The sequence below is a fragment of the Micropterus dolomieu genome, linkage group LG17, assembly GCF_021292245.1.
Source record: "Micropterus dolomieu isolate WLL.071019.BEF.003 ecotype Adirondacks linkage group LG17, ASM2129224v1, whole genome shotgun sequence".
Classification (NCBI taxonomy): Eukaryota; Metazoa; Chordata; class Actinopteri; order Centrarchiformes; family Centrarchidae; genus Micropterus; species Micropterus dolomieu.
The window spans coordinates 22,607,282-22,625,863 of NC_060166.1; the positions used below are offsets into that span (position 1 = coordinate 22,607,282).

Consider the following 18,582-nt stretch of genomic DNA (forward strand, 5'->3'; position numbering starts at 1 on the left):
AGCTCCACATTTCGCCATCTAAAAGGAGGTCAAAGGCTTGAGGACTGCTCTGCTTGCCCTGCTGGTTATTTTTGTCCCCACTCAGCCACTGTCAACCCCAGAGTGTGTGGAGCTGGCAGCTACTCTGTAAGGCCCCATCTATAACACAGTCCACTGTGATTGGTCCATTTACAGAACCAGTGGAAACCAGAGTGGGCGTATTAGTCTCGTCCTTCCAAGCCGTTCTTTCCAGTCACAGCCCACAGTCATACATTGTCTTAACATTTCTCACCATGTATGTACATCTGTAAATGTCAGCACGACGAGTTATTAAAGTCAAATTGTATTATAGTTCATCTTTTGCTCTCAATGTTTAAGCAATATCAGCGTTGTTGTTCCAGCATCTTCCAAGTTAGATCCTCCTCTCCCTTGTGTTTTTTTGTCTGTATTTTGCTCTGTCCCTCCCCCATACTGGTTGATATCTTTAACTTCAACTATCTGAATCTTCCTTCATGTTCTCTTGTGTGTAGGATGAGGGCTCTGTGGAGTGTTCTCCATGCTTGCAGGGCCACTACTGCAGTAATGAGACCACTAGTGAGGAAGCCATGTTAAGCGTCATGGTGTGCCCCCCAGGCTTCCTCTGCTCTCAGGGTCTGGCCAGAGACCCCCAGCGCTCAGCCACCCTCTGTCCTCGAGGTTTCTACTGCCCTGGAGGAGGCATTGTGAGTCAAAGAACAACACATATGGCAAAGGAATATTTTTCTTTAATTAATATGGTCTGCTTTTCAAATGTCTGAAGCACTTTTGCCCCATTAAACTACCTCCAAATGTGATTTCCTTCATAGGATCCCAACCCCGTTCCTTGCCCCAATGGTACCTACAGTGAGTTTCCTGGTCTGCGTGATGCCAGCGAGTGTATCCAGTGCCCTGAGGGGAATTACTGTTACTCCCAGCAGCCTCAGAAGCAGCCTATTATCAGGCCTGTAAGAAAATGAATTTGATATACAGTATTTAAGATGAAGAAGTATTGTGTTACAATTTTTTCTACCTCTGCTGTAATATTTCAGACAGGGGTGTGTCCTCATGGGCACTATTGCCCCCTAGGGACTGGCTACCCCTACACCTATCCCTGTCAGGCTGGCCAATATAGGAACAACACGCTTGGTCACAATGGAGAGGCGTGTGTTATATGTCCATCCAGGCATTACTGTGATAGACCGGGAACTCACTTGCCCTTAGTCTGCCCTCAGGTAGGAAAATCTTGTGGCATGGATCAGACGCCTGATGCCTTCAAGTGTACTTTCCACTATGAAATCTTTTTCACCCCGTCTGTTACTCTTTTAATAGGGTTCTTACTGTCCAGAGGGCACTCCTACTCCAAAACCTTGTCCTGAAGGAACCTACAGTTCACGTTCAGCTCTCAGTGATAGGTCTGAGTGCTCCCCTTGTGGTGGAGGCCAGTATTGCACTGGTGTGGGACTAACAGAGCCCTCTGGGAGCTGCAAAGAGCGCTTCTACTGTAGAGAGGGAGCCAAGTCTGCAGTATGAAAATGCTATTTTAATAATTTATCAAATAGAGGTTGTTAGTTATATTTTTTTGAAACTATTTTCTTTATATAATTTCATCCCCATTATTTTCCATTAAATGGTTGCTAGTGTTCCTGGGGTCCACCAGTAAATTAATTGAAATTAATAGTAACATCTTCTCTAAATGTTTTACAAGAAAAGGGTGTGTTGGAAAAACTCATATTATGAAACATTACGTTGTTATGTAGGTCTATTACATTCCATTACTTGGAATGTGCATTTTAAGAATGAAATTACTTTACTAATACATTTAGGCTTCTGTACTGTGACTATGTCCAGACTCCTGTGGATGGGCCAACAGGAGGTTTGTGTCCAGCGGGAAGTTTCTGTCCTCGGGCTTCATCCTCTCCCCTCCCCTGTCCCCCTGGCACCTTCAGCAACAGCACTGGCCTCAGCAGATCTGACGAGTGTGTCAGCTGTCCACCAGGGTAATGCCCTCATAAATATGATTATTCAGATATCAGCCTATTTATTTAAGAGGATCACGTCAAATAGAGACCTCTTTTCTTTGTGTCAATATTTTTCTCTCCCTGTCAGTTTCTATTGTTTAGGGTCGAACAACACCTCACCTTCAGGACCTTGTATTCCTGGTTTCTACTGTACGGGTGGCTCAGCTTCGCCTGTTCAGAATGAAGCAGAGGAGGGTTATTATACCTTGGAGGGGGCAGCCAGGGCACAACCATGTCCTCTTGGAACTTTTCAGCCGGTAGGAAATAATCCATACAAAAAACTAAGTTTAGTGTTAAAATTAGATAATGAGATAAAGCCATATTCAAGGTTATTCCCTTGTCTATTAATCCTCCACAGCGTCGAGGTGCACAGTCATGTGTGGAGTGTCAGGGAGGCACAATGTGTAACCAGACGGCCTTGTCCCAGCCGCCGTTGTGTCCCAGAGGACACTACTGTCCTCCAGGGTCCTCTGTTGCTAAACCTTGTCCTCCAGTCAGTATTCGTGTGTTAACATGTGTGTAGTGTAGGGAGTGTGAATGTGTGTCGCTGTTTGTCCTTCTTCTTCCCTCATCTATGCCTTCTTAGTCAGTCATGTTAGCTTTTACTTTTGCACTTAAGCTTTATGAATTGCATTTACCCTTGTTCAAATTCACGTAATTAACATTGAGATAATTATACTATGTGATTATTCAGGGCTCTTATTCTGACCAGCCTGGTGGCGATGCTGTGCAGCACTGTCGGCCATGCGAGGCTGGGTGGTTCTGCAGCAGAGCCGGTCTCTCTGACCCTCAGGGTCTCTGTGACTCGGGACACTACTGCACATCTGGAGCCTCCACTGCCTCTCCAGTAAGACGTAATGAACAGCTTTGATTACACAGCTTCCAACAGCTTATTTAGGAAAGAAACAGTGTTAGTTTTAGTAAAAACTAAATAGAAACGATTGAAAGAGAAACATAATTCCCTAAAAGATTTTAAGAAGTGGTTTTAAACACTCAAAGCATGAATTGGTTTTGGGACAGTATATAACAAGAAGTTGTTCTCTTTATATAAAGTGTCTCTGCCTTGTATCTGACGTTGTGCACAGATAATGACGTACAGTCACCACATTCTACAGGTATCGAAAGGAATTTAATTGACTACTATGTTTTGATGTCATATTACCAAATTGTTGTTCAAATGTATTAATTAATGTAAATGTCACTCCTTAATATACTGCGCACTTGTCATCAGATTATAGAAAGGCAAGTCTTCTGAAACTTAAAGTAGCTTATAACGATGCAAAGAGAATATTACTCAAGAGACCAAGATGGTGTAGTGCAAGTGAGATGTTTGTGGCTGCAGGAGTAAGGACCTTTCATGCTGTCTTAATGGGTCCGAAATGAAATAATTTTGAGCTTAACAAACATATGGCTAAGTACCACACACTACCAGTCCTGTATGTGGAAACAATGGTACAATTGTCTCCTGGTAATAATTTGTTATTTTTATATCTTCCATGATTTACTATGGTGTAGTATGTATGTGTGTATGTATGTGTGTTTGTGGGCATGTATTTATGTTTTGTTGTGAGTAAGATTTGGACGTTGAGTCTGTAATAAAGTCTTTATTGATTGATTGGTTATGTTTTATATGCAGCCATGTAACAAAAATCCAGGCTCTAATGCCTTTCATATTTACCATGTTGAGTTCTGAATGATATAAATGATGATGTTTGATGTTTTGTCTACTTTGTGCTTGTTGATGCTTATAATTTGGTTTTTCTCAACTGTGGCAACCCTATATTTTGTTAAAACATCACAGTATATGAGCCAGGGGGAAGGAGCAGACAAGGAGAAACATGAGGCAATTTAAGTGGTTGAAATATCGTGTTTTTTAAGTTGAATATTTCAAGTTAAAGCTGTGTAGTTCATTTGATGGCTGCAATTAATTTCTCACACTGTTTGACTCCCAAAGCGTTTTCTGTCATTTGATGTGAATTATGAATTTAGGCATGTTTAGTTCAAGTTTGCATTGCTTAAATAAATAATTGTTTTTTGGATAAGCTGCTTGTAGTGCGTGGGAAATAAATGACAGCTGCCAACTCAAACTGCCCACAGCTTTAACTTTTAAACTTCTAACTACTTAAACTGAAAGCCAAAATGATCAAACTTTTTCATATTGTGTTGATTACTTAACATTCCCACAGGTGGCCGTGGCCTCTGGTGGAGTATGTTCTGCAGGCTACGTCTGTCCGCGAGGGACCATGTACCCCCAGCAGCACCCCTGCCCTATAGGAACCTGGAGCAGCACTGTGGGAGCCCAAAATCTGTCCTCCTGCTTGCCCTGCCCGCCGGGACTCTACTGCAACAGTACTGGACTCAGCCAGCCCTCAGGAATCTGTGATGAAGGTAAGGTTTATTATCTGGTACAATGGGAAAAAAGTTTGATGTGTTAAAACATTGTGTAAAACGGTCAGTTGTGCTGTAGATATGGAGGTCAATGCAGAATAACATTTAAAAAACATATTCATTAGAATTGGAAAGTGTTTTATATTTGTCGACTGACCATTCCAAAGTATTATTTTATGGGTAGGTAAATATTTTTTCTTTGTTTATGCTCATGTAGGGAGTGAAAGTGACAAAAAAGAGAGCATCATCATCATTTTTGTTTTTTAAGTAAGTAAATTTCGAATCTACTGATTTGTAGGGTTCTACTGCTCAGGAGGGGCTGTGTCTTCAATGCCCTCGGACGGAGTGACAGGGGACATTTGTCCAGTTGGACACTACTGTCCCATGGGATCATCTTTTCCTGTACTTTGCCCTGATGGGACATACTCGAACACTACAGGTATAGACAATCCATCTTACAGAATTGCATAGCATATGAAGTATCATGTTATGAATATATAAAATGCAGGCATTACATTTATTCATTTAGCTGACGCTTTTATTTGCTATACATCAGAGGTCGCACACCTCTGGAGCAACTAGGGGTTAATTGCCTTGCTCAGGGACACAATGGTGGATGGGTCACAGTGGGGTATTGAACCTGGGTCTCTTACACCAAAGGCATGGGTCTTATCCATTGCACCATGACCCACCCTCACAAGATTACTATATTCTTTCTTTTTTGGATGAAGGGGCAGAAGCGTGTGATGACTGCCCAACAGGGACCTACTGTCTGTCAGGAGAAGGTGTCCAGCCCTGTCCAGCGGGACACTACTGTCTTGGTGGCGGTGTTGAGGGCATCCTGCCCTGCCCTCCTGGAACATACAGCCTTCAGTTTGGCCTCAGCCAAGTGGAGCAGTGCCTCATTTGTCCAGCAGGTGAGGGCATTGTCTAATAGTTGTCTTCATTGCTCTACAAGTGACCTAAGAAGGCTTTCAGCGAATAAGTGTCTTGTAGTAACTAGATGTGTTGGAACTAGTTATTCAATAAAAGGAAATAATGGTTTTAGCATATTAACAATATTTTATGATGTGTTGATTGCTGTGCTAACAGGGTTCTTCTGTGAGGACTGGGGTTTGTTTGAACCTACTGGACCCTGTCAAGCTGGTTACTACTGTATAGCAGGTACACTATGTGTATTTTACCATATATCACTGTAAATACCTGCTACTGTACAAAAGGGCCAGCATGCTGCCAATCTGAATTGGACAACTAAACATATCTTAAATGTGCAATTTCTCAAGGTGTAAACTTTCAGAACCCAGATGGTAACTTCAGCACAGGAGTGGGAGGAGCATGTCCAAAGGGGAAATACTGTCCAGAGGGCACCAGTCTCCCACTGCCATGTCCACCAGGAACCTACTCTAACAGGTTGGTGGACCAAAAAATTATTTATACACAATTCTAAGCAGTTAATCATTTTATTTAACTGTGTAACTGTATGTTGTGTGTATGTTTTTGTGTGTTTACATGTGGATGTTTGCAGTCTTCATCTGACAGACACTTTTGGCTGTAGTCCATGTCCAGTGGGTCACTTCTGTGGCACTCCAGGCCTCACTCGACCATCTGGACTGTGTCAGGCAGGATTTTACTGTCCAGGGGGAGACACAACAGCGACAGGTAGTAATAAATATTGAGGTTTTAATTAAAATTTCATCTTTAAGAGAACTTAATTTCATTTGTGCGTGTGGAAAAAGTTATTTTCTCCCTTACTCCATCTACAATCTTCAAATATCAACACAATGATTTAACAGTTAATCAGTCAACATAGTTCAGACATAAGACGAAGTAGTGAAGAACAGAGCTAATCTATCTATCTATCTATCTATCTATCTATATAGATATATGTATATGTGTGTGTGTGTATGTGCTAATGTGTGGAGAGAAACCTTGTGAGAGGGCATCAGATAGAAAAGAAACAGATGCTGATAAATACATGCAGTCTGACTGTGTGAGGGTGTTTTGTTGAATGAATGATTACTGAATTAATCAGGGTTTATCACAGGATTCATCACATTAACGGCTTAGCTCAGAAATTTAGCACATCTAATTATTTTTTCCTCTACAGGCTCAGAAGGGGGTCTTTGCCCACCAGCTCATTACTGCCCTGAGGGTAGTGCGAACCCAGTACCCTGCCCAGCTGGGGCCTACACCAACCTCACAGGCCAGTCAGTGTGTTCCCGTTGCCCTGCTGGCTACTACTGTCCAGAAAAGACTGGCAACTTCAGCATGTTCCCGTGCCCCCCTGGATTCTACTGCCCCGATGGTAGACTCACCCAAAACATTATCAGTCATGGTTGTGTTTTTTAAAGAATGTATTGAAAAACCATTGCCAGAGTATAAATCCAGCATAGCCTCTTAAAGAAATACCATCTAGGAGCTTCTTGTTGTAACTACTCCCCTCAGTGTTTACTATCCAGGTAAAAACGTTGTTTGTTGCGTGATTGAAATCTAATTGTATTATAGGTACAAGGCATGCCACCCAGTTTCCGTGCCCTCGTGGATACTACAACCCAGAGCCCATGACTCAGAGTCTGGACAGCTGCCTGCCTTGTCCTCCAGGACACTACTGTGAGAAGGAGAGGCTTACCAAAGTGTCTGGAAAATGCAAGGCTGGTCAGTAATAGTGTCTTTGTGTATTTCTACCAAAGATACAATCACAGCAATACAGACTAGTTTCTCAGTGTCAGGACTTTGTCCTCTGTGGCAGCCTATTTGTCACTAGGGGCTGACAAGCCAGTCCAAAGCAGTCGGAAAGACTTAGGGGTAGGGAACGAGGAGTGCACATTAAGCACGAAACATCACAACTCAACACCAGCCTCATCAGTCTTTATTTTACTTTTCCTCTCTTTACACCTTTCTCTAACAATTCAGCAAAAACAACAACTTAGATAATTAGCTTTATATTATTCATGTATGTACAAATGACTTCATATGCCAACCACTTAATGCACACAAGCCTCAAGCAGATATTAGAACAGTGAACAGTGAGTGCCTGTGGATACCTGTTTTAGTAAACCTGTTTTTGCATCAATGACTCACCTCTCTCACCTTGCTCTGTACTGCTGTCTTCCTGCTCTGTTGAGCGTCTTATTTCACCCGGTGTTGACAAAGTCAGCATGTGATGTCTACAGTGATGCTGTTCTATGTCAGTAGCAAGAGTGTTTGTGTATCACTGCTGTCAAAACATCAGTGCATCACCTTCATTGTCTCCGACTCTCTCTCTTGCTGCATTTGTTTCTCTCAGGTTGGTTCTGTGTGTCAGCAGCGTGGAACTCCCAGCCTTTTGACCTGGACAATTACACAAATGCCAACTGTCTTTGTCCAGCGACCTCCACGGGGGGGCGCTGCCAGGTGGGCTTTTACTGCCCCATAGCTAGCTCAGAGCCCCTGCCTTGTCCGCCGGGAACCTTTTGTAACATCTCAGGTATTTGGACACTGATGGGGCAATTTCATTCTAGGCCTTTTGGGGGTGCACACATTACTCTGCAGAAGGGGATGTCAGTCTGTAGACCCAATAATTTGGGGTATATCAAACAAATAACAAATGTACTTACATTGATCAAAAGGTTTGGCTCTGCCGATGGGTCCCTGCTCCCCTGGGTATTACTGTGTGGAAGGAGCCACTGATGCCAGACCAACAGATGGAGAAAAAGGCAGCATCTGTCCACCTGGGACATACTGTGGTAAGCCCTGCTTTACTGCCTTAGAACGGTTGTCACTAACTTGCCAGCAAAGTTAAGTTAAACCAATTGATAGTGGTATAAAAAAGTGCTTGGTGTAATGGACAGTACATATTATGGCATCTATTTGGAATTGATTTGAATTGTTTAACTTTGGGGTTTTCTGATGATTCTCCAATGTCTTCCCACAGCCCATAGACATGCAAATTAGGCAGGCTAGAGAAAGTAGCTGTAGCTATGACTCAGGTAGACTGGACACCCTAAATCTCCCATGGGTATGAGTGTGAATCATCTAGTGTCTATTTATGTTAGTTTGTTGATAAACTGTTGACCTGTGTAGGGTGTCTCCACAATTTCTGCCCGATCCTGATATAAGCTTTCATGCCCTACAGGGCAGAATAGGAATTGGCATGCAAAGACAATGAATGACAGGATGAATGAATGACTACTTCAACTATTTCTCTCTACAGTTGAGGGCTCAGGAGAGCCAGAGTTGTGTCCAGCTGGTACTTTCTCCCCAGTGCCAGGTCTAACCAGTGCAGCTAGCTGTCAGCCTTGTACTGCAGGTTTCTTCTGCAGAGAACCAGGTCTCAGGGCTCCAACTGGACCCTGCAGCCAAGGTCAGTCCGTACACTGTGCCACCATAAATTGTTATTATAAAACATAATCTTTTGTTCTTTGCCAACCTTCTTTCCATCCTTTTAGACTGACATTGACTTGTGTCTCTTGTCTCCTTGATAGGCTATTGGTGCCCTCCTGGTCAGACTGTGGCTACAGCTGTGCCATGTCCTGCAGGCCACTTCTGCTCACAGGGTAGTGCATCTCCAGAGCCCTGCCCATCAGGAACATACCAGAACAGAGAGAAACAGGCAGCCTGCGCTGTCTGTGAGGCAGGTAGGAGCACTCTTTACTTTTTACCTTTTCAGTACCTTTTCTTTTTTTAAACACTGTTATTTAACTTTGTGCCATTTTTATTTTGCTGAATAGCCTGTAAAGAAAATAGCTCTCAAGCAAACTAGAAAGTGTTTTATTTATTATGCTACGTGTTTACTTTTCTATCATCGAGTCTTTAATACTTCCCAAAACTGGCAGTGCTAATTTAAATAAATTATATATTTATATATGATATTATATTCTCTTATTTCAAGGTTACTACTGTGATTTGAGATCAGCCAATGCCTCTCTTCTGAGGCCCTGCCCTAAAGGACACTACTGCCCTGCAGGTACAGCCCTGCCCAACCAACACCCCTGCCCTATAGGCTTCTTCAACCCAAGACAGCAAACACACAGCCTTGCAGGCTGCATGCCATGTGCTGCTGGACAGTACTGCCCTTCTGTGGGACTGTCAGAGCCGGCAGGTGAGAATGACAGACCATGTGTCTAGTATTTCTAAATTTCACTACGCTACTGTAATTCCAACCCAACAAGTTTTCATTTTATTTTTTATTATGTGTTAGATATTCTATTTGAGGGGTTTGTGTATGGTTCAGAATGGGGTTCCCCAGTCTGTTTTAAAATATTTAAATGGATGGTTCACCCAATTTGAACTATCCATTTCTGATTTGGGTGTTTGACTTGTTAAACCCAGATGTTGTAGTCTGTAGCATGTACTGTGGGGCTGTAGATGTATCTGAATTATTGTATGATGATAAAGTGTTGTGATATTCTTCTACCCATAGGACCATGCCGTTCTGGTTATTGGTGCAGAGAGGGAGCATCATCTCCCAGCCCACTGGATGGACTCTCTGGTTCCCTGTGTCCACCTGGTCAATACTGCCCCTCAGGTAACTGGCTTATCCTCCCCTAATAAGCAGTCAGCCACCAGCAGCTCTTCAGTGCTGCTACAGTATACTGTTGATGCCTGATGTTGATCAAGTTGCAGGGGGACCACATTTTCAAAATAATGTTTTCTATAATTCAAAGCTGATACACCTTGTTTTTAGGGTAATGTAACCAAATTTATACTCTCTGCGGCTATTAACTTTCTACCCTAATATATTCCAGGGCTGCAATGTTTTATTCATGCTAATTACCATTGGTGGCCTACAGGAAGTTCTGATAACATTTATCTTGTAACTTTTGGTACCGTTTTCTGCAAATTAATTTGTACTGTTGTTCTCTCTTGACTTGAAGTACTTACCCTTGCTTCAAAATGCAGCTGTAGGGTAAAGGCAGCCTTCTCCTGAGTTGCTCAAACCTGCACGTTGTAATGGGTGCTTTATAGTGTCTCACTTATTTAGTTGCTTTAAGCGTGTACAGTATTGTCACAATATATTGTTTAGACAAACCCAATAACTGCATTGTTCTTGTCATCTTTTAACAGTGTTGAAATGTGAGTCAATGTTTGTGTGATCTTTATAGGCACCACAGCTCCCATGGCCTGCCCTGAAGGAAGCTGGTCAAACAGTTCTGGCCTGCGTATCCAGGAGGACTGCAAACCCTGCCTGGGAGGATTTTACTGTGACTCTGCCGGCCTCACTAAACCCAGTGGACGCTGCAGTAAGGGGTAAACCAGACTAATGAACTTGAGAAATAAATATTACTTGTTGTTATTATTTATTTAGTCGTGAAAATATGCTTTCCAGCCATCTAATCCTCACAGGTTTACAAAATCTGGCCCTTGTGCCGATTTCTTATTGAGAGATTTCATATGCTCATGTTTCTTATGCAGATATTACTGTGTAGAGGGAGCTGTCACATCCACCCCTACAGATGGGATTACAGGGGGACCTTGTCCTGAGGGTTACTACTGCCCAGAGGGAACTGTTCAACCTGTGCCCTGTGATCCAGGGACATATGTTGCTGTTACACACGCTAGCCAGTGTGAGCCCTGTGTGCCAGGCTGGCACTGTGTGTCTGGCTCCCTGTACTTGTGTCCTGCAGGTTTGTGGTTTGCTGTTTTTTATGCCCTTTAAACTACTTAAAAAAAATACTTTCAGTTGTATGCTAATTTGAGGAAACTATCAATTATCAAGTAAAAAACAACAATGATCAGTGAAAAAGCTACCCAGCAATTTTACCCAAATGTTTGTATCTTATATATGTATTTCCTTGTGTTCGGTCTGTGACCTGCAGGCTTTTACTGCCCTGAAGGAACAGGATTTGACTTGAGAGGCTGTCCAGAGGGAACTTACGGCCCTGACCCCGGCTACTGGTCTGTCTCTCAGTGCAGGCAGTGTGACGGCGGCCATTACTGTTCTTCCCGAAATGGCACAGCTGTCACTGGACCATGTCAGGAAGGATATTACTGCTCACATGGAAACACCTCTCCACAACCTTTCTCACAGGCTGCAGGTAAACAAACATCTTCACTTGACACGTACTGCATGTTCACACATTACAGTACACTATAGTATCATTATACCACATTGTTTCTTACTAATATGTTAGAAAGACAAGAGATAAGTGTCCTCCTTATAATTATCTGTGTTTTCCATTAGTATTCCTATTTTGAGCTGGTTGACAAATGGCAGCCTTGTTCTCTGTGTCTCTCACCAGGAGAGGGAGGGCCATGTCCTGCCGGTCATTACTGCCCCCAGGCCACTGTCCATCCTCTGCCCTGTCCACGTGGAACATTCTCTAACCTCACCAAATTAGTCTCCCAGGTCTCTTTGACTTAATATCGCACTCACATGTCTCCTTGACAATTACTGAGAGAGAAGACATTCTCTCAAAATAACACAAGGATGACATTTGGATGTTTTGTACATTTTGAATGTGAATATAGAAAAAATACAATAGATATTCATTCAGATCGTAGCAACAACCAGCCGCATAAATAGCTCTTCATTGTTTATCTTGATTGACAGACCAAGACTTGATGAAAAGTGTCGTTATGAAATAAAATGGTCATTAGGAAAAATGGAAAAAACATTTCACAATAATGAGCTGAGTTTTAAAAATGTATTGGCTTATATTGTCTGTATTTACATTATTCATGTTTAATGTCATGTCTTGCTTCATTTCTGTTTGTTTATTTTTTTATTATATTCTTCTTATTATTTAATATTTATATTAAATATATTTAAATTATATTCTTCTTATTATTTAATATTTACCTTACCTAATACACTTTTGAGCTCCAGGTAGCATCACATAGATGTCTTTTATGCTTTACAATGAAAAGAAGTTTATAGTTACCAGTCCTGCTACACTAGCCGTATACAGTATTTACAGCCTGTTATTGTGACAGCTAATCAATATCTAATCCCAAATCAATGTTGCAACGAGGCACTCTCTCTTTTTTCATTTTCTTACAGCCTCTCTGTCTCTGCCCCCCCCCTTTTCTCTCTCCCATTTCCCATTTCCCCTCTCAGGAGGATTGCCAGGCATGTCTCCCTGGTTACTATTGTGATGCTGTGGGGCTCTCAGCACCTTCGGGTGTATGCTCGGAAGGTTTCTTTTGTCTGGGGGGTGCAAATCGCCCTGACCCCCCTTTGAAAGACAGCCGAGGAGGGCCGTGCCCAAAAGGTAGTGAGCTCCTCTTGGAATTTAGACATCTTCATTTGATTTTTCAAATAAAGAGAAAAACAGTCAATAGAAAAAAACATGTAGATAATGTAATCATGTAGCTATTGTTTAGACAGGAAATAGCAGCAAAAAGCGTTTGCATGGCATTGTATTAAATACAAAAGTTAATGGGTATCTGGAAGCATGCGTTAAATTTTAAAATTTAAGCCCAGAGCCATTTAAGTGAACAGGTAAACAAAACAATCTTCCAAGTTAATATGGCTAGACATAAGCAGCTGCTCTGCTGACACTGGAAATCGAACCCTGCCCCCTGTGGATTGTGCGTGTCTGTATGTGTGTGCATCTCTTTCATGAGTCTTGTCTTCACACAACCAGGTTATTACTGTTCTAAGGGCTCTGTGGCTCCTCAGAAGTGTCCCCCGGGAACCATAAGTACAGAAGACAGCCAAGCGAGCTGCAGTGCCTGTCCCCAGGGGTAAACTAACTAAACTCACATATCAGCCACACGCAGTCACTCTGCACAGTAAACATTTACAATACACATTTTCACATAAAAGCACAGTGGATTATAGAAGAAATTTAACATATACATATACTGTACATGTTTTTGATGTTTACATGCATAAATGATTTTTCCTCTCGCTTTGCAAATACACACACACACACACACACACACACACACACACACACACACACACACACACACACACACAGAATCAAGTACATTCATGCCTCAGCAGCCAATAACCAAATTATTCCATCGTTGTTTCCCGGGATAGTTTTTATTGTCCTGGCAATGGCTCTCTGTCAAGGAGTTATGAATGTCCAGAAGGACACTACTGCCCGTCTGGGACCTTGTTCAAACACCAGTACCCGTGTCCAGCTGGATCCATTAACCCTCATACTCGGATGGAAAAACCCCAGGACTGCTTGCCCTGCCCTCCAGGTCACACACCATTTACTGCTAATGAATTTGAGTGGATGACTTTCCTTAAGGTTAAGCAGAGGACTTTACAGTTTAGGACGACCTTAACTGTACATAATCAGATAAATACTGTATCTTAACTGGGATTAATGCAGTACAATGTTAATACAGCCCTACATCATCTGTTGCAGGGAAAGTCAGGAGAATTTTCCACTCACTCTGTTTTCCTATCGTACCAGGCTTCTTCTGTGCATCCCCTGGGAAGGGTGTTGCATCAGGCCAGTGTGATGCAGGGTACTACTGCCTCTCTGGGGCTTGGTCACCCACACCAGAGGATGGAGGGATGACAGGTGACAGATGTCCTGAAGGTCATTATTGTCCCCAGGGCACCTCAGAACCACTGCCCTGTCTCATAGGACATTACAGCAACAAAACCAGAAACAGTCATCTCTCTGACTGCCTGCCTTGTCCTCCAGGTTGTGACTAATTTAACTTAATTTAATTATGTGTCTTTTATCTGCCAGAAGATAAAGCTTCCATTGCATAACTTTATTTATCAGGGAATAATCCCTTCACACAATGTCTGTCACTGATTAACAGTGTTCCTTTTGTTTTGTAGGTTTCCTGTGTGTCACCAGAGGGCTCTCTTTCCCTTCTCATATCTGTCCAGCTGGCTCTTACTGTCCAGGCAGAGGAAACGGCATCCAGCAGGCCTCTATACCCTGCTCACCTGGGAATATGTGCCCACATGGATCTGATAGACAGGTACCCTGCTTGCCAGGGACCTACCAGGATTTATCCGGACAGGTGAGGAACATGATGATGTAACAGTGTGCTGATATTTTGACATGCCCTACAGTCTCAAATGCAAGGTGCACCTACTACATAATGCAATTAGAATAACCTGCAGTGATTGTGCTACTGTCTTATACAGTATATGGCTTGATATACTGGACTGAAAATGATGTCTTACTTTAAACCTGGGTCATTAAATAGGGTTATTGACTAACTTTATATGACCTAAAAGATGGGTTTTTAATGTATAGTGAGGCAGTTTTAATTGCATATTCCGGGGGAAGTTATATTTAATCTGAAAGCAAAGAGATAATGTTCCAGCAGGCCCCATCTTCTTCCACATCTGTGTATACTGTATACAGTTTATAGTTTAGCGTTTATCATCCCCAACATGAGCATCTAAAGTGTTCATGGTCATAATTTTGTATTTGTACTGTGTAGAAAGAATTACGTGCATATTTACCCCTCCACAGGCAGAGTGTGTTAAATGTCCTGCAGGATTTTACTGCGCTGGCTCAGTAGATGCTGACACTGGGCATGTGTCTGGGACACACACTCCCATGCTGTGTCCTAAAGGACACTATTGCCCACCAGGTAGGATACAGTAGTCCAGCTGTTTTACCACAGTCATGACAAATGTACAATGTTTTCAGATCATGTTATGAGATATAAAAATATGTGGGACACAAGTGATGCTGCAGACTCAGTGAGATTGATCAATTAACTGATGAACTGTTGTATTGCATGCAAAATCTTGATGAATATTGTTTGTGTGTTGTGTGTGCTCCTGAATAAGTGACTGTAATGGTAAATGGCTTTCTAATTATGCAAATGGTCATTATAGAGCATAATCAAGATAAGGACGGTCTCCACAAAATGTTCTGTGATGTTTAGTCCTGGACCATCTGTAGATATTATGCGCTATTTATCTACAGGAACACAGTCTGGTACAGCATTCCCATGCCCAGCTGGTGCCTTTGGCAGGCAGATGGGGTTGTCCTATAAGTCGGGCTGTGAGCTCTGCCCTCCAGGGAGATATTGCAGTTCCTCTGGACTGGCTGCTCCAACTGGGATCTGCTCTCCTGGGTAACCACAGGAAACCTGAATACACACTTCATCATGTTCACAGATTATGAAAGATATGGCATCCTGTTTCCGTTTCATTCTGTCTCCCTTGTCTATAATTAAACCTCTCTTATTCTCTGTCTCTCCCTGTCTTTCTCATTTATCACTTTGTACATCCCATATGACAAATCCCAATCATCTCTGTCGTCATCATCTCTCTGCTCCTAGTTACCTCTGTATCCACGGTTCTCTTTCTGCCCAGCCAGAGGAGGGCCCAACAGGAGGTCGCTGCTCTGCAGGGTTCTATTGCCCCCAGGGTACCAGCTATATGGTTCCCTGCCCTGCAGGCACCTTCAGCCCCATAGAAGGTGTGGTGTCCGAACAATAATGCTGCGCTGATGTGTTGAGAAGAAATCCGCTTGACGATGTTCTTGATCATAAAAGTTTATTACATCAAGGAGTTCAGCATCAATTACAAGCTCTGCAGCAGCTTGGAGAGTGACCCAGCCCGATGGCCACTCTGTCTTTCTGTGTATCAAACATAGCTTATATAGGATATGTTTAGGTATCTGTTAGGTACCATAGAAGGGTTTGAGTCTGCAAAATAAAGCTCCAACCCATAGAAGGGTACAGTGCTATTCTGAGGTAACAAATTCTATAGAAGGGTTCAGTCCCTACATAACCACCAATCACTGCTCTCCCCTTAGGAGATCACTGACCCTCTGTCCTGCTGCTTCAGTGCTATTTTGATCTGTTATGAGTCAAATGCACATATATTGTACACTACAAAGGTAACGCTGAATAATTACACAGATACACTGTTGGTGACATTTGAACATAATGAGCTGACTTATCTTACAGTTATTGATGGTGTTAAGTGTGGTTTTATTGTGATCAGTGAAAGAAATCCCGCCCTCCTTCATCAGAAAACTATTACTTAAAACAAGTGAAGTGGAATTTTTTCACTTGACCCTAATTCATGCCATGATTGATCATTTAGATCAAACACATGCGTTGCATTTTTGGTGTTCTAGGGGCAGTTTCTGTGGAAGTATGTCAGTCCTGTTTGGCTGGCCATTACTGCACTGAGGTTGGTCTCTCCTCCCCATCTGGGCCCTGCAACCCAGGCTTCTACTGCACAGAGGGATCCAGAACTGCCACACCTTGGGGTAATACCACAGGTAACAAGTTCATTCTTCTTGCCCTTTAACATTCAAAGTAGCAGTGTTATTTGTGCTAGTGCGCCATAACTATTCCAAAAGCACTTTATGATTGTAAAAGATATTAGCCAACTCAATTCTTAAATCAAAGTCCGCTCAAAATTTCATCTGTGCTGTCTCACCTTCAAATTCTAAAACAACTGGAGCACAAAGGAGAGGGCTGGACTGTAGCTATTGACACTAGTGGTCATTTGTGGAGTACCGCAGCTGTTGAAATGTTTGGATGTGCCAGGTGGCAGGATTCAGGAAAGTCTGACTTGCCTTTCCTAGGTATATAGCGTGAATATACAGTACCTTAATCATGTTAACTAGGCAAACTGATAAAATGATCATCATTGGCTGTAGACATCCAAAATAACATCAAATAGCACTAAAGCACTGCAGAACAGAGGGTATACTTTTCCGTCAGACCTACGCTCTGAGGTCTCAGTCGAAGCATTCAAAAATCAGCTGAAGACTTTTTTATTTAAACGGGCCTTTTTCACTCTGTAAACTTTTTACTGTGAATATTCATGTTCTCTTATATAAAATACAAAACAAATACAATATATATATATATATATATATATATATAAACAAATACAATATATAATACAATATATATATAAATACAAAATGCCTTAATTTTGATTATTTCTGCGCCTGTTAATATACACAAATACATTGATTATATTGATTGATGCCTTTATAATGTTTGATGCTTATGTATGATTGTCTGATTGCTCCACTGTTTTATTGTTGCTTTTGTTATTATTATAATTTTTATCATTGTAAAGCACTTTGTGACTTACTCTGTGAAAGGTGCTATATTGAATAAATTTTTCTTACCGACTTACTTACATATATCACTGTTTATTGTTGCTTTTGTTATTATTATAATTTTTATCATTGTAAAGCACTTTGTCTCACCGTGACTCCCTCGGCATACCTTCACCACTTGCATATATGGATTGTGTAAATTAGCAAAATCTGGACATAAAGCTGCAAGGAATGAGCCAACAGGTGTGTGTTTGATATGATCAACAGTATATAATGTTTAAATGGATAAAGCTCCTATTGGGAATAATATAATTCTGTTAAACTCGCTGCATTTTCTTTTGTTTTTAAACCCATCAAACAATATGTGCTCTCTAAACTACACCTTCCACCTTTGTTGTTGTTGCCAGGATTCACCGTTAGCAGGCTCATTCCTATGCATCAATTTTCAGTCCTTTGCGTTGATTATTTATGGCTGAATGTGGACGTGTAGAGGGCAGGATATGAGGCTGATCCACCTGCGGATATTTCAAGGTAGAGTGGGATTTATAAAGGGAAGCGTACCTGAAGGTGTGCATACGCGCGGTTTAATAAATTTGATTTTTTTTGCCGTACACCACTTTTGGTTTTTGTGCTTATGTACACCTTTGATTCTATGTACTATGTATGCGTGATTTACTGTTATAAATGAGGCCACTGGTTATTTTAGAAATTGTATTGGTAATTTATAAAAAAAAACAGGGTAATCTGACATGAGCCTGAAAAATATTTAGCTGTGCAACATTTTTTCTCAATACTCTTCTATTTCTGTTTAACATTTCTGTGGCCTATGACTCCACAGTGCTGGAGAGGTCTCCACAGAACATTTACCACTTCCCATTGCTTTGTCTTAGTAGTATGGCAGAAAATGGTTCTGGCCTTTTAGTTCACTGGCTAACCTAATGAGTAATGACATCCAATAAAGGTCTATTGTCTCAGTTACAGGAGATGCCACATCTCCATCCCCACTTGGCGAATCAACTCTGGGTCAGTTCCATGGTGATGTGTGTCCCGCAGGCCACTATTGTCCTAAAGGGAGTGCAAAGCCAAGCCCGTGTCCTCCAGGTAGAAAACCAACATATCAACACAAAGCTTTGAAAAAGTGGAAAATATTTCTGTTACATGCATAAACATGTTGCTAAACACAAGTATATAGGTCCATTTTCATTTCCCCGAATGAGCTATGT

At 41.9% G+C, this 18,582-nt stretch overlaps 1 protein-coding gene across 5 annotated transcripts in view; it reads left to right on the forward strand.

Annotated features, from left to right (window-relative positions):
* The window catches only part of si:ch211-286b4.4 (SCO-spondin), a 64,114-nt gene that overhangs the window by 8,999 nt on the left and 36,533 nt on the right, over positions 1-18,582 (forward strand). For all 5 annotated transcript variants that reach the window (XM_046073616.1, XM_046073617.1, XM_046073618.1 and 2 more), the window contains 37 exons: positions 3-126; positions 510-701; positions 825-962; positions 1,047-1,229; positions 1,327-1,521; positions 1,846-1,994; positions 2,104-2,272; positions 2,374-2,508; positions 2,710-2,862; positions 4,202-4,403; positions 4,702-4,842; positions 5,135-5,320; positions 5,496-5,567; positions 5,687-5,813; positions 5,929-6,062; positions 6,511-6,708; positions 6,909-7,058; positions 7,690-7,869; positions 8,012-8,128; positions 8,596-8,745; positions 8,867-9,019; positions 9,274-9,483; positions 9,805-9,909; positions 10,487-10,631; positions 10,797-11,008; positions 11,201-11,419; positions 11,624-11,730; positions 12,442-12,595; positions 12,971-13,070; positions 13,375-13,541; positions 13,760-13,996; positions 14,140-14,327; positions 14,789-14,909; positions 15,251-15,401; positions 15,609-15,748; positions 16,415-16,561; positions 18,335-18,460. In XM_046073616.1, coding sequence (XP_045929572.1) covers positions 3-126; positions 510-701; positions 825-962; positions 1,047-1,229; positions 1,327-1,521; positions 1,846-1,994; positions 2,104-2,272; positions 2,374-2,508; positions 2,710-2,862; positions 4,202-4,403; positions 4,702-4,842; positions 5,135-5,320; positions 5,496-5,567; positions 5,687-5,813; positions 5,929-6,062; positions 6,511-6,708; positions 6,909-7,058; positions 7,690-7,869; positions 8,012-8,128; positions 8,596-8,745; positions 8,867-9,019; positions 9,274-9,483; positions 9,805-9,909; positions 10,487-10,631; positions 10,797-11,008; positions 11,201-11,419; positions 11,624-11,730; positions 12,442-12,595; positions 12,971-13,070; positions 13,375-13,541; positions 13,760-13,996; positions 14,140-14,327; positions 14,789-14,909; positions 15,251-15,401; positions 15,609-15,748; positions 16,415-16,561; positions 18,335-18,460 — 5,777 coding nt within the window. The remainder of the gene's footprint in view (positions 1-2; positions 127-509; positions 702-824; positions 963-1,046; positions 1,230-1,326; positions 1,522-1,845; positions 1,995-2,103; positions 2,273-2,373; positions 2,509-2,709; positions 2,863-4,201; positions 4,404-4,701; positions 4,843-5,134; positions 5,321-5,495; positions 5,568-5,686; positions 5,814-5,928; positions 6,063-6,510; positions 6,709-6,908; positions 7,059-7,689; positions 7,870-8,011; positions 8,129-8,595; positions 8,746-8,866; positions 9,020-9,273; positions 9,484-9,804; positions 9,910-10,486; positions 10,632-10,796; positions 11,009-11,200; positions 11,420-11,623; positions 11,731-12,441; positions 12,596-12,970; positions 13,071-13,374; positions 13,542-13,759; positions 13,997-14,139; positions 14,328-14,788; positions 14,910-15,250; positions 15,402-15,608; positions 15,749-16,414; positions 16,562-18,334; positions 18,461-18,582) is intronic.